This window comes from Zosterops lateralis (genome assembly GCF_965231275.1).
Source record: "Zosterops lateralis genome assembly, chromosome: 1".
Taxonomy (NCBI): Eukaryota; Metazoa; Chordata; class Aves; order Passeriformes; family Zosteropidae; genus Zosterops; species Zosterops lateralis.
The window spans coordinates 14,138,607-14,161,137 of NC_139762.1; the positions used below are offsets into that span (position 1 = coordinate 14,138,607).

Consider the following 22,531-nt stretch of genomic DNA (forward strand, 5'->3'; position numbering starts at 1 on the left):
GGCCGTGCCTGTGCTTGGAGTGGGGCTAAGAGGGCACAGAGATGCTCATTAGCATGAGGGACCTTTATTAGGCAAACTGCGGTAGAGATGCCACCACTGTCAGGTCAGATACTGAGGGTCTGCAAGCCTGAAGGTGGGTGCAGCCCTGGGTACAGCAGCAAAGCAGCCCTTGCTCCTACAGGGCACACCTGAGACACAGTCAGGGGTGCATCCTCCCCCTCACAGGGGGTTCTCAGTGCCCCTCAGAGGCTGCTGCAAGGTGTGGGAGGGTGGGCAGCCAGGGGACTTTGTCTCCATGATGCATTCAACAGAGCCACAAGGCACCAGGCCTTGAGGTCCAGCTATCACACAGACTATCTCAATCACCCTGTTTGTAAACTACAGTTACAACATCCTGTACAAATAAGGGCTTGTCAGCAAGAATGAGATCCTTGAGGGCAAAGCTGCAGTCAGTGCTTGCATGATATTGCTGTAAGCAAGTTGCTGGTCATCCTCCTCCTCCTGTTGTCCCTGCACAGTGCCCTGTCAAAACAGCCATTGCTGCCCACTGGGGTACAGGCACCGTGTGCCACAGGGGAGCAAGAAACCTGGATAAGCAGGGCTGTAGTTAGCAAAACCGCACGGAAGTTCACGTGATGTACGAGGAGAATAGGGTCCTCCTCTTTTTCATGCTGCTGCCCTGTAACCTTGCTGTCTATCCCCTTCTGAGAGTCACGTGGGCGCACCGAGGTCACTTAAGCAGGTGCCCGTGGGAAATAAATCGCATTCCACCGTTCATCATATTGGTGTCACGCGTGGTTTGTCCGGCCAGTTTGTAAGTTCGCCGTGGCCCCCGATTAACCAGGTCGCCAGCCTCACACCAGAGGCAACAAGTGGTGCCGAAACCCGGGAAGCCCCCCCGACACACGGGTGCGAGTGTGCTCCGGGCGACGGGTGACACGCTGGTAGCGGGAGGCGACCAGGGCAGCAGGCTGACCCTGGTGGAGGAGACGTCCTCAGTACCGCTGGCATGGAAATGCTGAGCAAGGTAATTTCGGAAATTTATGAACAGTGGGGAATTAAGTGTAAAGCAAAAGATTTTGATGCTGCGGTGAAGCGGCTTTTAACTCTGGGAGCGATTGATCGCCCTGTTGATATTTTGCATTCAGAATGCTGGGAGAGGTGTACTAATGTGTTAGCAAGAGACGTTATAGTCTCGGCCACCAGCAAAAATCTAAAAAGCTGGGGAAAAGTGATGAAAGCGCTGCAGAAAGCGCTGGAGGAGCAAGAGACGTGGGCTGCGGCTCAAAAATGCCTGAGGTTAACTCCCAAGCTGGGCATCGGAGCAGCCACACAGACTGTGTTTGAAAATGATCGGGCTGAAAAAGAACAAGGCCTTGAAACTGATAACCTTTCACGGTCCGTGCTCGAGAATCCTGGCACGGAGAGCGAGCGGGTGCTTGAAACTAATATGCAATCGCGATCCTCATCCCCGGTCCTAAAGTCCCTTTCTGCGGTCGGGTTTAACCCATCGGAGAACCCCCCGAGCCCAAGGGAAAGTGTTGTGAGTGCAGATTTAAGGCAAATAGACTCAAGGCCACCTCCATATGCACCACAACATGGCGTCGAGGCTGAAGAAGAAGGGCGGAGCTCTGTAGAATTTCGCGCCACAGACACGCGCAGTTGGGACCAAAAAGGGGGAGGTGCGGTCCTCGGAGGGGAGGAGAAGTCGGAGCCCAATCGGAGAACGGGTTCCCCAGCCATTCCTTTTAAGGCAGAGATGCCTCTGGAAAGGAGGCGGAGCAGGAGGAGTGGCACACCTGCCCACCAGAAACCCAGAGGGCGGAGTCAGAGCAAAAAGCACAGGAGACAGGAAGTGTCTGACCAGTCCACTTCCTCTCACTCGGAGGAGGAGGAGGTCGAGCAGGTCTCAAAGCCGGTCCGAGAGGGGTGGTGCAGAGGATGTGAATGCAGGGAACAGGGACGTGAATGCAGGGAACGAGGATGTGAATGCAGGGAACGAGGATGTGAATGCAGGGAACAGGGACGTGAGTGCAGAGAACAAAGACGTGGATGCAAGGAACAGGCAAGCGAATACAAAGGACAAGAAAGTGAATACAAGGGACAGAGAATCGAATACAAGGGACAGTGTCACACCAGTGGGGAGTCTAGTGATGATTCAGATTCTAGTACAGACACAGAAGACACACCAGCAATTTTCTTTAAGCACACAGACTTGCCCATGAGGCATGCACATAGAAAAAAGACTAAGTTAATGCCCCTGACAGACTGGGGAAAAATACAAACAGCACTTGCAGACCTGCCAGAGGCTGCAGCACGAATATTTCCAGTGAAAAGACTAAATAACAATTTGCCTTCGAGTGTCTTTCCACAGGTTGTCCACTACAGGTTGCCAGTCAAACTTCCGGTTTTGTTCTTGTGTATCAGTTTTGCGCTGCCATCAGTTCACCTAGGCGCAGGTAATCATCCCTACCAGCCAAGCATTTGGACCTTTAGGAACTTTATCACCGGCGATGTGATAGGTCGGTCCGAAACCAACTCACCCGCGTGGACGGTGCGTCTGACAGACATCTTTACGAGAGACCGATCCGGTAAGGCAAGAGTTATTGAAGAAGGGACATACTGGTGTCCAAGCCACAACCCCGGAAAGAGTTATTGCACTAAATCAGGTTACTGGTTTTGTAGGTATTGGGGTTGTGAGACCATAGTAACAGGTAACCGGTGGAAACCTCCAAAGGAGGATGAGTTCCTAAAAGTAACAAGTTGGCCTCACGGCTGTATATCAAGAAGTACATACCAAGGTAAACACCCAGGAAATTGCTCTCACCTCACAGTCACAGTACTGCGACCACAAGACCCAACATGGGCGATAGCCAGATTGTGGTCAGTGTACAGGCGTCGAGACAACTCAATACGCCTGGCCCCTGACCGTGGCACAGTTATACAGATCATCAGAACTCATCCACCCACACGATACATTGCAGTAGGGCCCAACGAGCTGATAACCTCACAAAAAGAGAAAATGCTCGTTGCAACAGCAGAGCCCGATTCAGTACCAGCCAGTCCCAGACCCGAAGTAGCCTCGCAGGGTCTGTTCGATCGAATGCTATATGCTGCGTTTGCGTCACTAAACTACTCACAACCTAACCTGACCAAGTCGTGCTGGTTGTGCTATGACGCCAAACCACCCTTTTACGAAGGAATAGGTGTCAGCACAATGTTTGAATACTCTAAAGGAGCCAATCCCAAACAATGTAAGTGGGACACTTCCCGCAAGGGAATTACTCTGGGAATGATCTCAGGGTACGGACTGTGCATTGGTAGCAGATCCCTAGCCACTCAAAACAAACAGCACTGTAACACCTCGATCACCCTAGACCAACAACAGTCATGGGCCATTCCAGCACCAGGGAGCATGTGGGATTGTCATACCACAGGTATCACCCCATGTGTCTCCATCAGACAGTTTGATGCAACTAACGATTTCTGTGTTCAAGTCGCTGTCATCCCTAGGATCCTGTACCACACAGATGACGAGGTAATGCTCCACTTCGAAGCACGCTATCGCGAAAAGAGAGAACTAGTAACAGCTGTCAGTTTGGCAATACTTCTAACTCTAGGTGGAACAGGAGCAGCTACAGGCATCTCTTCGCTGGTCACACAGAAACAGAATTTGTTGCAGCTCCAGCGAGCAATTGATGAAGACCTCCTTGAGATTCACAAAAACATTTTAAAACTGGAAGAATCTCTGTTCTCCTTGTCGGAGATGGTGCTGCAGAACCGACGAGGTTTGGACCTGTTGCTGATGCAACAGGGAGGACTTTGCGCTGCATTGAACGAGGAATGCTGCACATATGTTAACCATTCAGGTCCGATCAGGCAGTCCATGGCAGAACTTAAAGAAAGACTTATACGCCGTGGCCAAGAGTTCCAGCAGCGAAACTGGTTCGATTCACTGTTCAGCCAACATCCTTGGATTGCCCCCGTTGTCTCCACCTTGATCGGACCAGTGGTTACCATATTGCTTGCCCTCGTGTTCGGCCCTTGTTTGCTTAACAAAATAACCCAATTTGTTAAAGCTCGCTTAAGCAGAATTGACATTATGCTTTTAGAGCAAAGACAGCTAGCTTGAAAAGACAGCAATGTCAGCATTTATTGCCTACAAGTTTAACTTGCTCGCACATTCTACTAACAAGTTGTTTCAGTTCTTTGTTGTTGTTATGTTTATGCAGTTTGTATAAGTTGAAAGTTTTATTAGTCATAGAGAGGGGGGAAATGTAGTTAGCAAAACCGCACGGAAGTTCACGTGATGTACGAGGAGAATAGGGTCCTCCTCTTTTTCATGCTGCTGCCCTGTAACCTTGCTGTCTATCCCCTTCTGAGAGTCACGTGGGCGCACCGAGGTCACTTAAGCAGGTGCCCGTGGGAAATAAATCGCATTCCACCGTTCATCATATTGGTGTCACGCGTGGTTTGTCCGGCCAGTTTGTAAGTTCGCCGTGGCCCCCGATTAACCAGGTCGCCAGCCTCACACCAGAGGCAACACAGGGCACAGGAAGGAGAGGTTCTAACCTGTCTTCTTACCTTTTTGGCCTCAGTTTTGATCCATGGACAACAATGTGATGTGATTGGTGACCTATGGAGATAGGAAATGAGCCTGCAATCTCCTTTTCTTGGACAATGAACACATATCCAGCAGATCAAAGGGGAGGTATTACATCCTTAGCAAGCTCCATCCAAGGAGCTCGACACTATCAAGTGCCAGTTTGCAGTTCACAAGCACAGCCTCTCTCCAGTGATAAGACACATTTACACCATAAGTTCCTTAAGGCCTAGGTTTTACATTAAGAACAAGCCTGTGCTTTTTAGGAATAACAGCAAACACTATGTATGCATTGATGGATTGAAAAATAGTAACAAATATCTTCTCAAAAATATTAAAATTGACATTAGGAGCTATTATGAAAAGACAATGCTATTTCACAGTATGGATTACATTCTTATCTCCAGAATATCCTGACCTGAATCTATCTTTATTCAGCTTTTTCAGAAAGATGGAATAATCCCCAGGGGATTTCACCAAGCACAAAGAGGTAAAGTGATGTGTCCACAGTAGGGAAAACAGTGATTCAGAAATATTTTTCTTCAACCCATTATCTCTCAAGCAACATTTCTTCACCTTATTAACAGCTAAGAGATCATGAGAATTAATCACTGTGGTTAATTGTGCTTCTAGATAAAATGTATATCACAGATTGTGTTTTATTATGTCTGGGGTTGGGGAGAAATCGTACATTGCATCAAATTACTCTGTCAGTTCTGCTGCAAACTCATTTCTTTCTGCTCAGCTATAAATAGTGCTCACAACATATGTGAAAACCATCACGCTCCATTCTGAGGTGGGAAATCGCTGAGGAAAAGTGTTCTGGTAAACAAACCCTTCCTGATGGCTCTCTGAATATCTGGCAGTAAGCACAATTTCTGGTTCATTTTGCTGACAAAATCTGCCTCACTCCTCCCTGCTAATAAAAGGCAAGGCTGCATGTCAGGGAAGGCTGAGACCACTGATACAGAAACAGAGTCAGCCTTAGAAAAACTCATCCAAAGCTGCAGTTTTTATGAAAGCATCTCCTGGGTATGGCCAGGGTGTTCACTGCAGCTCAAATTTTAGCTGTTGATACCATCATCTCCCTACCAGCCCTCACCACAGTCTCAGCAGTGCTCAGCCCCACATGGCAGACACAACAGATGTATTTTCCCAAGTTAGAGATTCTTGAGGACAACAACTTCACAACCTGTAGGCAGCTTCTTTCAGTGATGCTCAGAAGCTCAGAAAGGTTTATGTCTCAATAGAGTCTTCTCTACTACAGTTTAAGCACATTTTTATTTCCAGTCCACCAAGAATATGGAGAAAAAACTGTCCTCATTTTTACCCTCCTCAGTTTGGTTTTGAATGTCCTAGACAAGGTCACTGTGATTACTAACAATATTTCACACAGTTCAGGACTGTTCAGTGCTCATACACTATCCTCTTCCAGAAAGTAAACGGGATGCAGCAGGGTTGCTTTATGCAATCATTTGATGGAAAATGTGTTTAAGATATCACACGCCTCTGCTCTGTTCTGCAGGGTCACACCAGGTGTCCAGTACCTGGATGGCACAACATTTAATGTCTGTCTTCCCACCTTACCAATCACATGCACAGCACTCACTGCAACTGTGCCAAACATCCCACAGAGTGCCCCTGCCAGGAAGCCTGGGAATCTTTTCCCTTTCATTCATTAAGCCATTCTTACACAAGCATAAAATATGCCAGCTGACTTTGCTATTACTAAACACACCGCAAAACTGACATACTCTTTGTTCAATGTATTTAGTCTGCAAGCAGTCACAATGGGATGTATTCATACCACCCCCCTTGAAAGTTTGCACATGTCATCCTTAAGATTTGCCCACCCCTTTCCAGTGACTCTATGAGGAACATGGGCTCCTGACTTTTGGTGCACTAAATCATATCTTAGTCTGATATCTAAGTAAAGTGGACAGTGAGTCAATCTTGCATCAGCACCGAGATGGGTGGTTATCTCAGCAAACTTTAGGCATATGCAATATTTGAGTAAAATCATGCAACAGATCTCCCACAATCATTCAGGCTGGCAAAATGCAATGGCTCAAATACTCCCAAAAGAAGCAGCCCAGTCCTGACTGAAATTAATTCTTTTCCAAATATAGGTGAAAGCCCAGAAAATATTTTGCAGTCGTGAGTCCAGCAGTGATGAGAAGCATCTAAAGAAGAAGCCTTAATTTTGAGTCACTGGTCATTGTACACACACACCCGTTAGGTGGTTAATACTGAGTTTCACAGTATGGATAACATATTGCAAACTTTTCTGTAGCTATCCAGATCTTCAGAGAAAAATGCATCTCGTTAGCATTGACATTTAGAATATGTTCATTGTTTTCCTTCTCCCTTATTTTTGACAGCTGCAGTTTAAGAACAGACTTTGATATAGCTCATGACATGCCTGAGGGTATTTTTAAAAAGCAGTTTGGGGGAAGAGGAAGAGAATGAATACATGAAAATAAAGCCTGATCTAAATTAGTAATTTAGATGTTCCCAGATGTTTCCTTCTTGAGATCTTGCATAGAGCAACTGTATCAAATCACCTGTAGTTTAAGATTTTTAGTTCATGTTTTCCAGAGTAATGTTTTCACTTCTCATCATCTGAACAAACAAATGAAGTATTCCTTCCCCCACAAACACCAGCACATGCTCACACATGCTTCTCTCTTTGGTCTGCATAAGGTAGCTCGGCACCAAAAAAATATGCGATAACGTTTTAACAAGTGTTAAAACCAAGAGGCTCACAGACACTTACCTGGAGATCAGAATGAAGTTTAGATGCTTTCTGAAATTCAAATTAGCAAGTGTCATTCTTCCTGCCTTCTACCATACGTCAAGGAATGTTTGATCTGCAGAGAGAGAATGAGTAAGTGAGAAACCTCCAGGATCCAGAGGCTCAGACTTCCCACTCCCCAGCATTACCACTGTCTCTAGGAGCATGTGAATAATCATGGTTACTCTTGCTTACATGGTCCTATTGCAGGGCACTAATGTGGAGCACTGTAGAACCAAATTACTCATAAATATTTAGGTCAAGGATTTCAGCATAGAACAACAGTAAATTAACAATTCAAAATGCTGCCACTGAAAGTTATTTTTGACACCATCAGCTGGAAGTCAGCAGACATGCCTTTGTTAACTTACACTGTAATCTATCATTTGTAATACAATACCAATGCAAAAAAACAACCTCCAAGAGCATTGATCAGAAAATTCATTATCTTTTTTTTTGTTTGCTAAAGCATATATTTTATAAAGGCTCTTTTGATTTCATGTTACAGACATGTTGCTCAGAAATAAAAGACATTGCAAGGGAAGGAAGGAGATCCAACATCTCATGACCTGTATGAATTCTTTATTGTTAAAAATGCTAAATTTATGTAGTTTCTGTACCAGGTGAAAAAAATTACACTGATTAGAATAGAGAAAGTGTATTTTATACATCAACTTCAATACAAATTTTACACTGTACACTGTGGTCTGTATTAACATTTTAATGCTTACCTATATTTACCCTTCATACCTTTATAAAACACCATTACACAAGTTCTTGAAAAACTATGCCAAAAACCAGAAAAAGAGTTGAAATAGCAAATACAGATATATGAGCAATAGTGATCTCCTTTCATTTTTAGCTGAAAACTGTTAAGTCCAGTGAACCTGCATCTTTTGTCCACCTGGATATCCCATTGAGTTGCAGCTGCCATATTGCAAAGGGAAAGAAAGAAAAAAATTAAAAAGAAACCAAGTATCGGGAAAATAGGAACTGTCCAAGAAGCAGGTTTTATCCTCTTGCTTGTGCTCAGTCAGTCCTATACCATCAGTCTTCTACTTTCACTTCTTCAAGTAAGCTTCTGTTTGCATGCCCAAATCTGGACAGTCCATCATCCAATCTTAAACTGAGCTAGAGGCTGAGTTTTAATGAGTTTTAACTGTATAGACATTTTACATACATTTTAAATACTGACTCCTTTCTCCTGTCATAGGACAGGAAAAAAATGGCATCTAGTTTATATTGGATCTTCCCATTTTATACTGACTTGTTGAATTTGGGACTAATCCTTTCTTAAATACTGATGTAATTTTGAATATTGATACAAACAATGCGAAAAAATAAATGGGACAGGGGAAGAAAATGTATGATCAAGGCACCATGAAGTCTTTATCTCTTCTGTATTTTTTTCCTGTAGTTTCATGGCTTTGCTTTCAATCTTTCATCAAATCGCACGAGGACCCTTTTCACCAAATTCTGACAAGAGAGGCAGTGGTGTGGTCATGCAACAGGCACATGGCACCTAGCAGAGGAACCTCTTCCCTGACTCTTCCTGGTTGAAAGATGGACTAAATGCAGCCCTGTCAAGCCATGCTGCATCTAAATCCCAAGTGTCCTCTTTTCCCACTCACAGCCTGGTGCAAGGCAAGAACAAAGGGGTACATTTGAAACTACATAGGCCTCTTATTCTTAGTAAGAGCTTACATATATATAAAAGAGGTACAACTGCTAAGTCTTATTAGAAAAGAATCAGTCTACTGTGACTGGCTAACCAGTTTTATACATGCCCATCCCTGGAAGTGTTCAAGGCCAGCTTGGATGGGGTTTTGAGCAACTTGCTCTAGTGGAAGGTGTCCCTGCCCATGGCGGGAGGGTTGGAACTAGATAATCTCTAACGTACCTTCCAGCCCAAGCCATTCTATGATTCCTTGAGTAGAGGGTGTGCTGTGTACCTTAAAATCTTTGCAATTACTCTCTAACTTGTTTTGAGCACTGCTAATCTTAATGTGACTGTTTGTGGTAGACAGCAGAAAGATCAGAATGATTTGTGAAAAAATGCAAGAGGATTTAGAATAATGAAGTGTCCCAATCTGAGGACATTATTTTTTACTTTATTCTTATTTTTTCTTTGGCATATCTGACAATCTATTCTTTTAGACTGATGCAATCCATTCAGAAAAGGTATCATAGCAGCAAGCTTGAACTGCAGTGCAAAAAAAGCAACAAAGAATCACTGTTTCTGCCTTGTCCTTAAGACTTTTTCCAAATATGTATATATACACATAAATGTCTTTATTTCTATCTCTGTTGAACTACAGAAGTGAAGAGAGAGAAAAGCACTGAATAATTCATCAAATTTTCTTCCTTTATTACACAGACCCAATTTTCCCATATAAACATGTAAAACCAAACTGAATTCTAACAAATTATTAATATTAAAGATACAGCTAGAGGATTTCATCCCAAAGAAAAATAGTCTCGTTAGTCAGCATTGGCAGAGTTTCTGTGACTTCAGCTAGAGGCAGGCAGGCAGATCTGAGGCAGCCATCTCTGCCTCTGTTCCTGGCCAATGTAGGTGACAGAGTCCAATGATTAAGAGGTCTTATCCTAAGCAGAGATGTAAAACCATTTAACTACATAACAGAGCTGTCTATTTCTCTCACTAAAATAAAGAGGAGCCCAAATAACCATCTGAGGTATGGATATGTACCCCACAGATACTTAAAGTCATGAGAGATTAGAAATTTGCTCCAGTCTCTGAAAAACCAACTTACACAAGTTGATTTATGACTACAGAAACAGCATCAGACAAATATATAACAACATTCAAGAATATGCTAAATATGCTGTAACCTTCAAGCCACTGCAGGCAATTCCAGTTAAAATATACTCTCTGGGAATACTCAGCCAGACCCATTGCAAATTTTATATGTCAATAAAACACTCTCCTATGACAGAGGAACTTTGACTTGACTGCACTGAAATTGAGCCTTATGCAGAGAACATCCTTGCTATAGTGTTTACTAATTTAGCTTGCAAGGTTGTGTTTAGAGGGATATTAAGAATTAACCAGCATGTTCACTATTTGTGAATTATGTGTATAATTCCCCAATCTGAAAGAGGAGTATATATATCTAAAAATAAAGCTCCATAGACAGTTTCCCAATAGACAATTGCTTACTCATTTAAAATGTATGTTTACTTAAAATTTTGTTCTCTGAGATGCCCTAATGAAATATACATTTCATTTTAGCAGGGATTCCCAGAGGAGTCAGCTGCCAGGCAGCCTTTTTCTACTTCCTTCCGTGTAAACTATGTAAAGCAGGACACCAAATCTGCACTAGCAGAAAACACTCAGGAATTAGAGTTTCAGCTTTGTCTGTGCTGCCAGGAGTATCTGGATCTGAACAATTCTATTAGTACGTTGATAATTCATTCATAGCAATTTGTTACCTGACATTAATTTCCTACAAAAGTAGTAGTAGTAGTAGTAGTACCTACTACTACTAACACAGTACCTAAACATGCTCCACATAAAATCACTTTTAGGAAAGTCAGACGCTAGGAGGAAATGACTGAATGAAATTTCCCTAGTTATGAATGCTTGCAGTATTTTGGCATCACAAAGTCCTGCAAGACCCACAGCTTAATTTTAGGTGCTTTTCTCTTAGACAATGGAAATACTGATTCTTCCAGCTAAAAATCTACCTTCAGTTCTGTCCCACATTCTGAAACCATGAAGACAGATTTAAAAAACAGACTGAAGAAAGTTAAAAAGTATTGCATAAAGTTTATAACTACCAGAATTTATACAAAAGACTTAATACCATGTATTATATCAAACATGGTCGCACAGACCATTTGCATTGCTAGATAGAGTTAAATATCTATATGCTACATGAAAGGACCTATGTATGAAGAAAGATTTATTGTATAAGTCTTTCATGTTCTGAATGATTAAAATGCTTTATTCATTTTATATATAATATTATTTATTGTTTATATTATTGTTTATAAGTTTATAAGTATATTATAATTGCTATTATTATTATATATTAATTTGGTTTATTTATATTATTTTAAATTCTTCCAAATCAATGTCACAAACAATTGAAACAATAAAAGTACATTATAGGCCTTTGGCTGAAATAAAGGACAGGGAAATAGCAGTATACTTCTTGGCAGGAGTTCTGAAGACATTTATACCAGGAATCATTTAAAGCTAAATCAAAAGGGATCCAGGCATGTTTGGCTATAAATAATACTAGCCAGGAAAACTAATCTCTATTAAATGATTCTCAAAAAACATTTTTAAATGTATTCTTTTCCACCAAAGCCTTTTACAGAGTAAATGTCTTGAAAGAGTTTGACTGAATTGAAAGACAGATCTGAATCTCTCACTCAATAAATATAAATCTAGATTAAACTATAGCTGGTTTTATGGAAGAAAATAGAGGTAAACTCCAGAGACAGCTATGGTCTCTACAGAGGAGATAATTATACTTAGTTATGGAAACAGTTGAAATATACCAAAGGACCAAAACTCTCTCAGAGCTTTTATCCAGCAACTAATGGCAGAGGTGAGTGGCACTTGCTACAGGGCGAGTGGCAAGTGGACCATTCACAATATTGTTAAATACAGGATTGGGTTCTGCTCAGCCTTTCAGACCTGACAGACTTGCTGCACAGCCATCTACATCAAAATGCATTTAAACTGTAGGATAAGAAGATAGCATATTTTTAGACTCTTCTAAATTGGGCAGGGCTTGTAACAAAGGAAGTACTGAAAAAAAACCCCACCCAAATTTAAATGAGGTGGGTTAGAAATAGGATAGGAAAACAAGTAAGAAAGAAAATGGTAAGCAATTTTTTTATTTATTTTAATTTCATACTCTGGCTCTTTGTAGCCTAAGTAAGGTATTTACAGAAAATCCTAGAGTTCAGGACAAGTTGGCATTGAAAGAGGAAATGAGATGTTAGTTTTGAAAGAGAACATCAAGAGGCAGCAGGGTCTGTCATGAGAAAGTTATATGAAAATCATGTTGCAGATTTGAGGTGTTGAACGTTAAAATACACAACATCACCCTTCTGTTTAAAAATGTTATAAAAAACCTTCTGACTCTTTTTCAAAACAGATTGCTGGAGCCATACTGGTCTCCAGCTTTGCCACGTGTCATATTCCATTCCCCTGCAGAGACATAGCAATACACAGCTTTAGGCTAAGGAAGGAAACAATCTCTCAGGCTTCTCTAGCAGGTGATCAGATATCGTACCAGCCTCCCCCAAGGTGTCAGCCATCAGCAGTCACATCTTTTCCCAGGACACCACAGAGAAAAATCCATCTGTCTCCCAATCATAGTATCACCTCAGTAAAAAGATAAAGATATTTTGTTAGCAGAACTGTTACCCTCATGACTGAAAAAGGATTTGCAAGACTGTAATTGTTTCATAAATATATACAATTGTTCCTTACAATTGCAGCCTCAGTGCCCAGATTACTTAAATAAAACCATTTATCTCCCCTTAGATGCAACAAGCCCATCACTTTTTTCTCTTCTGATGCTGCAGATTGACAGTACTGAGGTGATATGGTTATCTTAAAAAAAATGAGACCTTAGCTTCTTGTCCTGGTTCCAGCTGGGATAGAGTTCATTTTCTTACTACTGCTGTGGGTTTGGTTTCAGTATGAGAAAAATGTTGACAACACGGCAGTAGCTTGGTTGTTGCTCGTAGTGCTTCCTCTAAATCAAGGACCTTTCATTTTCCTATGCCCTGCAGTGAGGAGGGGGACAGGAGAGAGCATGGCCAGGACAGCTGATCTGAACTGGCCAAAGGTATATTCTATACCATAGAATATCTTGCTCAGTAAATCAATTAGGAGGAGTTGGCTGGGAGGGGCTGATTGCTGCTTAGGGACAGACTGGGCTCCAGGCAGTGGGTGGTAAGGAATTGCACTGTGCATCACTTGTCTCTCCAGAGTTTTATTTCTCTCTCTCTATTTTTGTTGTCTTGCTTTTTATTATTTTGTTGCTGTTATTGCATTTTATTTCAATTATTAAACTACTCCTCTCAAGCCACAGGTCTGATTTTTTTTTTCTGATTCTCCTCCCCATGCCTATGGGGGCATGGGGTGAAAATTGAACATCTGCCTGGTACTCTGTTGTCAGCTGGGGCTAAACTATGACACTCCTTTTTTTCCTTCCTAAAATTTATTTCCACCTCCATACCACCCCAGCTGCACAAATGCTAAGACCACCTATTTCTCCAAAGGATCAACTCCTCCATCCAATTTACCAAGCAGCAGGTCAGGGTGCAGAGTTAATGTGGCCAGAGGTGGGGAGAGGGAGGCAGCCAGGGTAGGGTAACTCTGGCAGCCAGGAGGGCTCAGATGCCTCACACACAACAGCTAAACCCCAAAACATTTCAGTTCAGTTTGATGACAATGTCCCATAAGAAGCCCAAGTAATTAGAGACCCGAAATTTTGAGCTGCAAATGTAATTGCTCTGTAAAAGAATCAGGTAACAAAGGCTGCTACAACAATTATTTTATAAGTTTATTAGATTTATGACTAAAATTGAACTGAAAGAGAAGATACAAGAAAAAATTTAAAAGAACTATACTAAATTAACACATCCATATCTACTGCAACTCTGTATCTATTGTTTACTGAAACTGCAATGGTACTATTACATTGTCTCTTTTATTAAGAAAGCAATAATAATAAACTACCCTGATAGCATTTTTATTTAATAAATGTAAAAAAAAATTAGTTCAATTTCTGCATTAAATCAAAATTTTTAAAAAGCTTCTTCCTAAGTTTTACCTCTACTAAATTTTGCTGGATTTCTGTACTCTTCATTACTGTTTTCTCTCAAAATACTATTTTCATTTCAACTATAAGTAGCCCAAGAAAATAGTTCAAACCTTAAAGGGAGACTTCCAAAGAAAAGATATTTTTTTCTCTCATAACTGAGACCTTTCCCAAGGGAATAGGACACTTTTGGAGATGTTAATTCTTCATGTTTGTAGCAATGGAAAAAAAAAGTGTATAGAAATAATAGGTTGGCTGTGTTTATTATGAAAGGGTTGCTCCTGTTAGGAGATTCAGGGCAAATAAGAGTCAAGATAAAACAAAGTTATGGTGGAAAGCGTGGAGAATTTGTACTAGTTTCAATATCTTTGCTTCCATCTTCTAAATTGCCAATTGTCAAATGTCGTTGCTCAGGCTGTTAGCTGCTCATTTGATTACAGAATAAATCCCTCTCTGGAGCATGGCTCTGCCAGTGTGTGAAATCACAAAATGTGCTTGTGCAGGTGCAAAAGCTTGGGAGAGCATGAAGATGATACTTAAAGTATTTTGTTGCCTTTTAAATACATAGTTACATCTACAACAAAAGACAGAAATACTAAGCTGTTTGCTTCTATTTGTCCTTAAAGGATTTGTGGCTGGATGTACTCCAGTAGTTGCCAAGAGTTCTTGCACAGTTTTAATACTAATTTATGATGAAGCATACCAAATGAACCACAAGTTATTTAAGAAAATGAAATAAGAAAACTTTTGAGGTTTTAGCAGGAAAAGAGACTGGAGTGTGAGTAGTCTGATGTAAATGAATAGATGGCTTCAATGAAAATGAAAGAGAAGAAAACTCCCTCCTGGGGTTTATTATGCCTCTTGAGCTGTTGGTAGTAAAGTTAATTTTTAAATGCTTTGAGGTGATTAAGAACTCAGGCATCACTCTAAATGTAAATAAGTCCTGTTTCATTTCCTTGCAGTTAGCTGATTGCAGGAGTCACCAGCTACTTAGCTTGCTGATACATTTGAGTTCTGTAGTCTAGTTCATAATTAACCCTCTTCATATGAAGTGATAATGTTAGCAAGCCTGTTGTTGAACATACATAACCAGGATGTGACATATTCACTCACTAGGGAAAGAGAAGGTTTATATTTGTAAATCATGAGGGCACTATTTGAAGCAAAAATATCACATAACAGAAACCAACATAGAAATGGAGTTTGTTTCCACTTACACTGGATGCAGCTTAAAAACACAGTTTAGAACCTTCAGCATAAACAGACTAATTACTTATAGTAAAATTAAGAAAATCATTAAAGCTTTACCTATTCCTCCTCATCAGGTCTAAATAGGAAATTTCAATAATCTGTAGATGAATATCGGAAATGAAAAATCTCATATGGGAATCCATTCTTGTAGTGCATATATACAGGCAATTAAGAATTAACATGAATAATCTTGTTCAAGGCAGTGACTGGGACCCTTGAAATCTGTATTCTCATTCCCATATCTGGAATTGAGATAGTTCCATGGCTAGGGAAACTTCAGAAGTGACTAATTCTGTTCACCAGTTTATAATTATCTAACCTAGGACATGCTAAGCCATAAACAATGAAAATAGCTCTGCTGGATACTGAAATAGTGGGCAACCAACACCCATCTCTGGGACAAGCTCCCCAGCTTGTGGCCATGGACCCAAGCCACTGGGTGTTCAGTAGGTGTTTGGACAATATTCTTAGCCTAACTTTTAGTTTGCCCTGGGTGAAGTCAGGACCTGGACACGATGACCCTCATGGGTCCCTTCCAAGTCAGGATATTCTATGATTCACTGAAGAATAAAGATACAGAGTTTATTAATACAACACAGGTATTCAAGTAGTCCAAAGCCCAGAAAACTTGGGTTCAAATCCTAGCTCCAAACTCTTGTAGTGAAACATGTCTATCACCTGCCACCAGGTTTTTTTACAATCCACAAAGAGATCTGATATTTGTCCAAACATACTATAAATACTTAATTATTTCAAGGTAAAGCGAGACCTACAGAGATTTCCACTTTAATGACTGCCTGCAAAGTCAGTCATTTCATATGTTTAGTCAAATCAAATTGAAACCTTTTTTTTTTTTTTAAACTCAGTTCCTTTTATTCACTTGAATATCAGAAGAATTGTCAAAGGAAAATGTACACATAATAGACATGAAATTTTCATGGGTCTCATCTAACCCAAAAGGCAGAGAAATCTCACAGTTGTTAGGTACACCTCTGCCTCGCAGAGGAAGAGATTGTGCACCTAACCATCGCAGATCAGAATGAACAAAGGAAAGATTCATCAGCAAGAAATCTAGAGAGAAACTGGCAATTTCCAAATAAATAGCAAAATGCTAAAATCATTATAAATAAGCTCTAAAAAAATGTAGTTGCTCTTTTCCTAGCACTGGTATTTAACCCTAAGTAGGTAAGTGAAAAAGGGAGAAATGTACTAAACTGATCAGGATAACGACTTCCTAAAATTGCTGGCAGTCTGAGCTTAGCTAGAATCTGCCCCACAAAGAATCCTATTTCTGCTCCAAGACTGTCACAAATTTCTTAGTAAATTTGCTGAACTAAAATTGACTACAACCATTTTGGAAATAAAATCTTTCCTGTGAATTTTACTCCCAGTTTCCATTCTCCCACTGAAAAGTTTCACTCTAGTTTGTTTTCAGCTTAAATATTTCATTACGGTCCTACCTGACAGACATCTTCAATACAAATTCACAGCTGGAGTGCTAATTCTTTCCTTCAAGAAATGACAACACAATATAGCAATACCCAGCTAATGAGTAATATTTCACTGCATTTTAACTATTAGTTTCTACAAAAGTTACCAGAAGAGTTTTCTTCTTCCCTGCTCTTCTCCAACTTCTGTATCAAATTACAGTTAGTATGACTTACATCTCTATACCTCACAGTTGTAACTAGGAGAAGATAGAGAGGGAAAAGGGGTTGATCTAGTAATTTATTAATGTCAGGGAGCTTCAGGCTAGATCTATTCAGTGGGGGAGAAACAGTGTTATTGCTCTCAGTAAATTGAGGCAGGTCGCGTCAATCTTGCAAACAAAAATCCTCCAGTTGTTCACATTTGCTAAATAAAGGCTCTCTGGCCAGCTGCCTGCTGACAGCCACAGAACTACAGCAGCAAGAAACATTGCATATCTCTCAGGCACCCGCAGGGAAAACGATGTTGCCCCATAAAAAGGTTCACAGAATTTCCAAGTAGCAAACAAAAAGGCACAGAGAAATCACTAGAAAGCACATTTGAAACAGGAGTCTGATTATATAGTTATATACATGTATTATTTGTTAGGAGGAGTTGGCTGTAACATCTCCAGCAGGCAAGATCTTCACTTTTATTCCATATCTTAAATATTGTTGACTTCATAATTTATTTTTTAAATTATGTCATGTTTTGAAGTTAGGCTTGAATATACCTGTACCTGGATATGTGCATTCAGTGATTCTAAAGATTCAAATTAACCTCTGACATCTAGATTATAACCAGAAATTAATCTTTGAAAATAACTCTCAAAGCAAGGTAACACCTGCCAGACAGCACACTTCGATATTCATTTTAGCAAGCACAGCAGCTACCTAATTCTGTGTTTGAAATTCAGGCCCTCTGCACAGTGCTTTAAAATCACTTCAGAATTCTACATCAATGCCCTTATTTGAATCACATTATTAGCAGGTGGACATTCTCTCAAAGGCCAGAGTCATAGCCCATAACAATACCAATTAATAAATGTGGGTTTAGAAAGGTGAATTCTGTTATATCCTGCTTACCAGGGATCTGATAAAAACTTCCAGTCACTGTAGTGCCCCATGAGAGTGTATGCAGGCAATGAGCAGGTCATTTTGCTCCTTTGCTCTGAGTCTTTCATAGAGCTTCTCTTTTGTGTGCTAAATGAGGACAGATTCTTTGCATAAAAGTTCCCCACCCCTCAACTCTCCTCTGCACACCATGACAGACCCATTCCCACAGTGAACAGGTCACATTCACTGTTTTCCTCCACAGAATCATAAAATGGCTTGGGTTGGAAGGGCCATGAAGATCATCCAGTTCCAAGGTCCTGCTGTGGGCAGGAATGCCTTTCAGTAGACCAGGTTGTTTCTCTCTGGGGCTGCTCCGTCACAGGCAAAAGGGAAGGTAAAAGCCTTCTCATCTCACTGACTGGCCACAGCAAAGGTATTGGAAATCCTGGCAGGCCTTTCCACCCATCTGGATGGTCAGCTTAATGCAGAAGCAGCCAGGAAGCCACACAGCAGTAGATGGACACTAGAAGAGCAGGGTCCTCTCTGTGCTATGGAGCAGGTGCTGCAGTCCTGAGGTGTGTGCACTGCCTGCCCAGGACACAGCCACGTCCCCACTGGGAACAGGGTACTCTCCCCTCACCACTGCCTAAGAGCAGTCATCCCAAAAAACATGTGGGCTTTTTAAGCCTTTAGGTTTTCAAAGCAATCTTGTTTTTCATAGAGTTAAAAAAGATGTCTAACCAGTTTTGAAAGTTCGTAAACATCAACCAGTATGAAGTGTACAAATCCACAGTACGTGCTGGCACCTTGGTGTAGTTGAAATGGTCAAGTATTCTTTCACAATATTTTGGTATGGATTACAATTTCCTTCATTGTATCACTGCATTAATGGAACCTTTCCCATGCCTCACCTGTCTGGTATAACAACACGTGCTTGTTCAGAGTGCTGCTGACATCAATAATGAAATGCAGTAGGAATAAAATCCCTTTAGCAGGGCAGGAGCACACAGCCTTGATGCAGTGCTCAAGTTTGGCCTCCCCAAGTGAAACTCTGGAGTATGCTCAGCCTCAGCAGCCCCCAAGTGCAGAGCATTAGTGGGTGCTCAACATTTCTCACAGTATGAGCAAAACTGAGCAGCTCCAGCCCACACTGACTGCCCTGGTGAAGATTTTCTCATCTTATCCTCAAAGCTTTTCAAGCTCTGATCCTAACAGAGGTCTTAGGAGACTTTCTAATCTTCATACTTCTCAAACTCAATTTAATTTAGCTTCTCCTCTCAAATCAAGTCAAAGACTTAGAGGGATTTAAGGAGAAATACAATCTTCTTTCATTATAAGCAGGGTCTTATCACAGATCTTTGTCATTTGTATTGTCCTGGCAATAGGGGAGATCATGTAACTGGGAGTGTTTATTTTCTATGAGGCAATTAAGTTTGAGAGATATGATTGTAATTCTATGTGCTTACTTGCAAAACTATGTACTCACACCTGGGCTGGGCCTGGTCACTCTGGCACCGGTTGCTGCAGTTATTTGTGTGTGCACATATCAAGGGCTTTGTGAGGTCAAGAAGACCATTCATTTGAGACTTAAAAACCTTGTCAGTGTAAACAAAATTCTTATCAATTTGAGAAAAATATTGGATTTTTACATCCCATTGCTCTTTTCTAATCAAATCCACAGAAATGAAACATGAACAGAAACATGGCAAAACAGAAAGTACATGATTACATATGAAATGCTCTCCTCTTTAATTTAGAAAGATGGGGTTTTTTTCTTGTGTTAAATAATAATTTATCTGAATTCACATCCCCTTTTGTTCTGAACCCTGTTTTAATATCTCCTGACTTAAAAAAAAAAAAAATTAAAAAAAAATTAAAAAAAAAAAAAGAGAGAGAGAAGAAAAAAAAATATAAAAACCCACCACCACCCCAAAAATCGCAACAATTAATTTACAGGACAGAGAGAAGGTTGCCTGGACAAAACTGTGACTTGCCAAGCAAGGACAGCCACACAACTGCTGATAATAAAAACACTATTTTGACTGAGGATGAGCTTTTCCAGTAAAATATGATGCCAATTAGCATTTACTGTACATCAAAAAGACTGGTTCTTAACCTTTTGTGACACTAGAAAGAGCTGAGGACACTTCAGTTAGTCATATGATATACAGGTACTCAGTTAATCATAAAGCACAAACACCCTCCTCAGATAATCACACAAGAACTGCTAATTATGAAAATAATGGAGTCTATTAAAAAAAAAAAAAAAAATACACCAACCAAACAAACACTGATTCTAAAACTTTTCTCCTGGGCAAGGTGATCTCTTTTCTTATACTGATGTTTATTACATTCAATCTTTGCTCAAGGGATTTTCTTGCACCAGCTTCCTGCTCTCACCTACATCTAATCTTTCACACCTGTTCAGCTTCTTTAACCCTTAAAAATCCTTCACCTTGATACCTCTCTTAATTAACTTCACTGCTTGTAACTGAAATCGTATAACTAGGAAGAATTTAGTATGAAATTTGGTTCTTAATCACTTTAATTTATACACCCTAAAATATGATACAAATCAACCCATATTTTCCAGTCAGTGGCCAGTTCCTGCTTACCTGAGTTCTCCTACTCTCAATAATTTCCAACCAAAGAGCAGCCAGATGAAGCTGATCCCAGCAAAGTTTCTGGTGACAAAAAGAAACAAAGCAATCAGTAGCATTTCTAGCCCTTGTGCATTCTCCTTATGACAGAGGACGTACACTATTGAATTAGGATTAATTAGAACTGACTTATATACTGGTGCTGAATTAGCATGTCATGAGTTCATCAGTGTCATTTAACATCTTCAACATAAGAAGAGTACTTAGTCCTGATCAATTGCAAATTGTACTCAAGCTCAAATATCAATGTTATCCTGCAGCATCAGAAATGTCCACAAAAACTAAAAAACTTGCATTACATCTTGCAGTATTTAACAAGAAATGCTACATTATGTCAGACTTGTTTGCCAGATTCTATTGTAACATCTCACATAGTACTGAATATAGCTAAAACAATGAAATACCATGTTCAAGGTAACTTATGTCTAGAATACTGGTTAAACCCAAAACTGCCATTTACTTGGAACATTGGGACTTCTACCACAAGAGTAAATTTTGAAGGCTACATAAGACTACATGATAAGACTCTCACAAACCTCATAACCTCCTGAAAACTTTGTTTTCCACATACACATTATATGTGTATGGATGCTCCTGTACTTTAAAAAAAAAAAAAAAAAAAAAAAAGACCCAAGATGCATTATTGCAAAAGCTTCACTTTTTTAGAAAAAATTTAGGTCAAATGCAGCAGGTGTTACTTATGTTGGTTAATGTGGTTGTGGAAGGCAGGATGTTGGGTGGTATAAGGTATAGGATGCTAAAGTCTAAATGGAAATGAGTTTATAAGGGTCTGTCTCTAGAGACAAAGTGATTAGTCTGTCAAAATGTTTATTCAAAAGAGCAGTCTCTGACAGGGAAAAAAACAGATAGAATGAGGGTCATAGGGGGATAGTTGTGCATTGTTCAAATATTGATAAATAAGCTGCACAGAAGGGAGTAGAGCCTGAAGTACCAGTCACAGCGATAGAATTGCCTATTTACCGGATGAGGAGATTTACCAAGGTGAAAATCCACTGGAAATGTGGGGCACAAGTATGCAGAAACACAGACAGAGCCATGTAAAATCTTAGGAACCCTCTTGACAGGGATGGAGCAGTAACTGCCATCTCCAGATTACAAGCAGTAGGAATGGAGCTACACCAATCAGCCAGAACATCTCTTTTTCAATCAAATTAAGGTTTAACAGTGTGTGTTTGTGTGTGTGTGTGCATGTGTGTGTGTGTGTGTGTGTGTGTGCATGTGTGTGTGTAAAATGACAGACTACATACAAATTGCTCTTAATTTCTTAGGATTATAAAACTGGGGTTCTGTTCCTATTAGTGCTCTGTTTTCCAGCACACAGTACCTAGAACTACTGCTGTGTAATTTCGTGTTTCACAGAGTGGTACATTTACAGAATGCCATGACTAAATGTTTCTAATAAATTAGCCTCTCCTGTATTAGTCACTCTTTTCATACAAGAAAAATGGAGTTTGGTTCTTCCCTTATGTTAAGACCTGTTTTGAATTGACCTCACCTAAATGATGCCTTATGTTTTAGCTTTCATATTTTTTAGATTCTGTACTGCCTTAGTGTGTGACTCTGAACTTCATACAAAAGTGTTAGCAAGTTCTTTTCACAGAGTAGTTAGGCAAAACAACCCTTTTCCAGCTGAGAACCAAGGACACTGTTACAGGTTAGGGCTTAAAAAGGGTAATCAATGGCTAATTGAGGAGAGCAAACTGAGAGGATGGGACCTCATAACCTGAAGCTGTATTTGGACAATTAACCTCAATTTGGAAATGGACTAAAACTTACAAAAGTGTGAACACTCATGACCAGTCAGCCATCTTGCTTCCATCTTGTGTTCATCTTGGGCAGAGCCACAGCAGGGTTCTTATACTGCCCAA

The 22,531-nt window shown here is 40.5% G+C and overlaps 1 protein-coding gene across 1 annotated transcript; it reads left to right on the top strand.

The window, feature by feature from the left end:
• Positions 1-1,009: 1,009 nt before the first annotated feature.
• Positions 1,010-4,132, top strand: LOC310916526 (uncharacterized protein; the record flags this gene model as incomplete). Its single annotated transcript, XM_083874120.1, has 2 exons — positions 1,010-2,591; positions 3,498-4,132. The coding sequence occupies 2 exons, from the start codon at positions 1,010-1,012 to the stop codon at positions 4,130-4,132; spliced, it is 2,217 nt and encodes a 738-aa protein (XP_083730246.1).
• Positions 4,133-22,531: the final 18,399 nt, after the last annotated feature.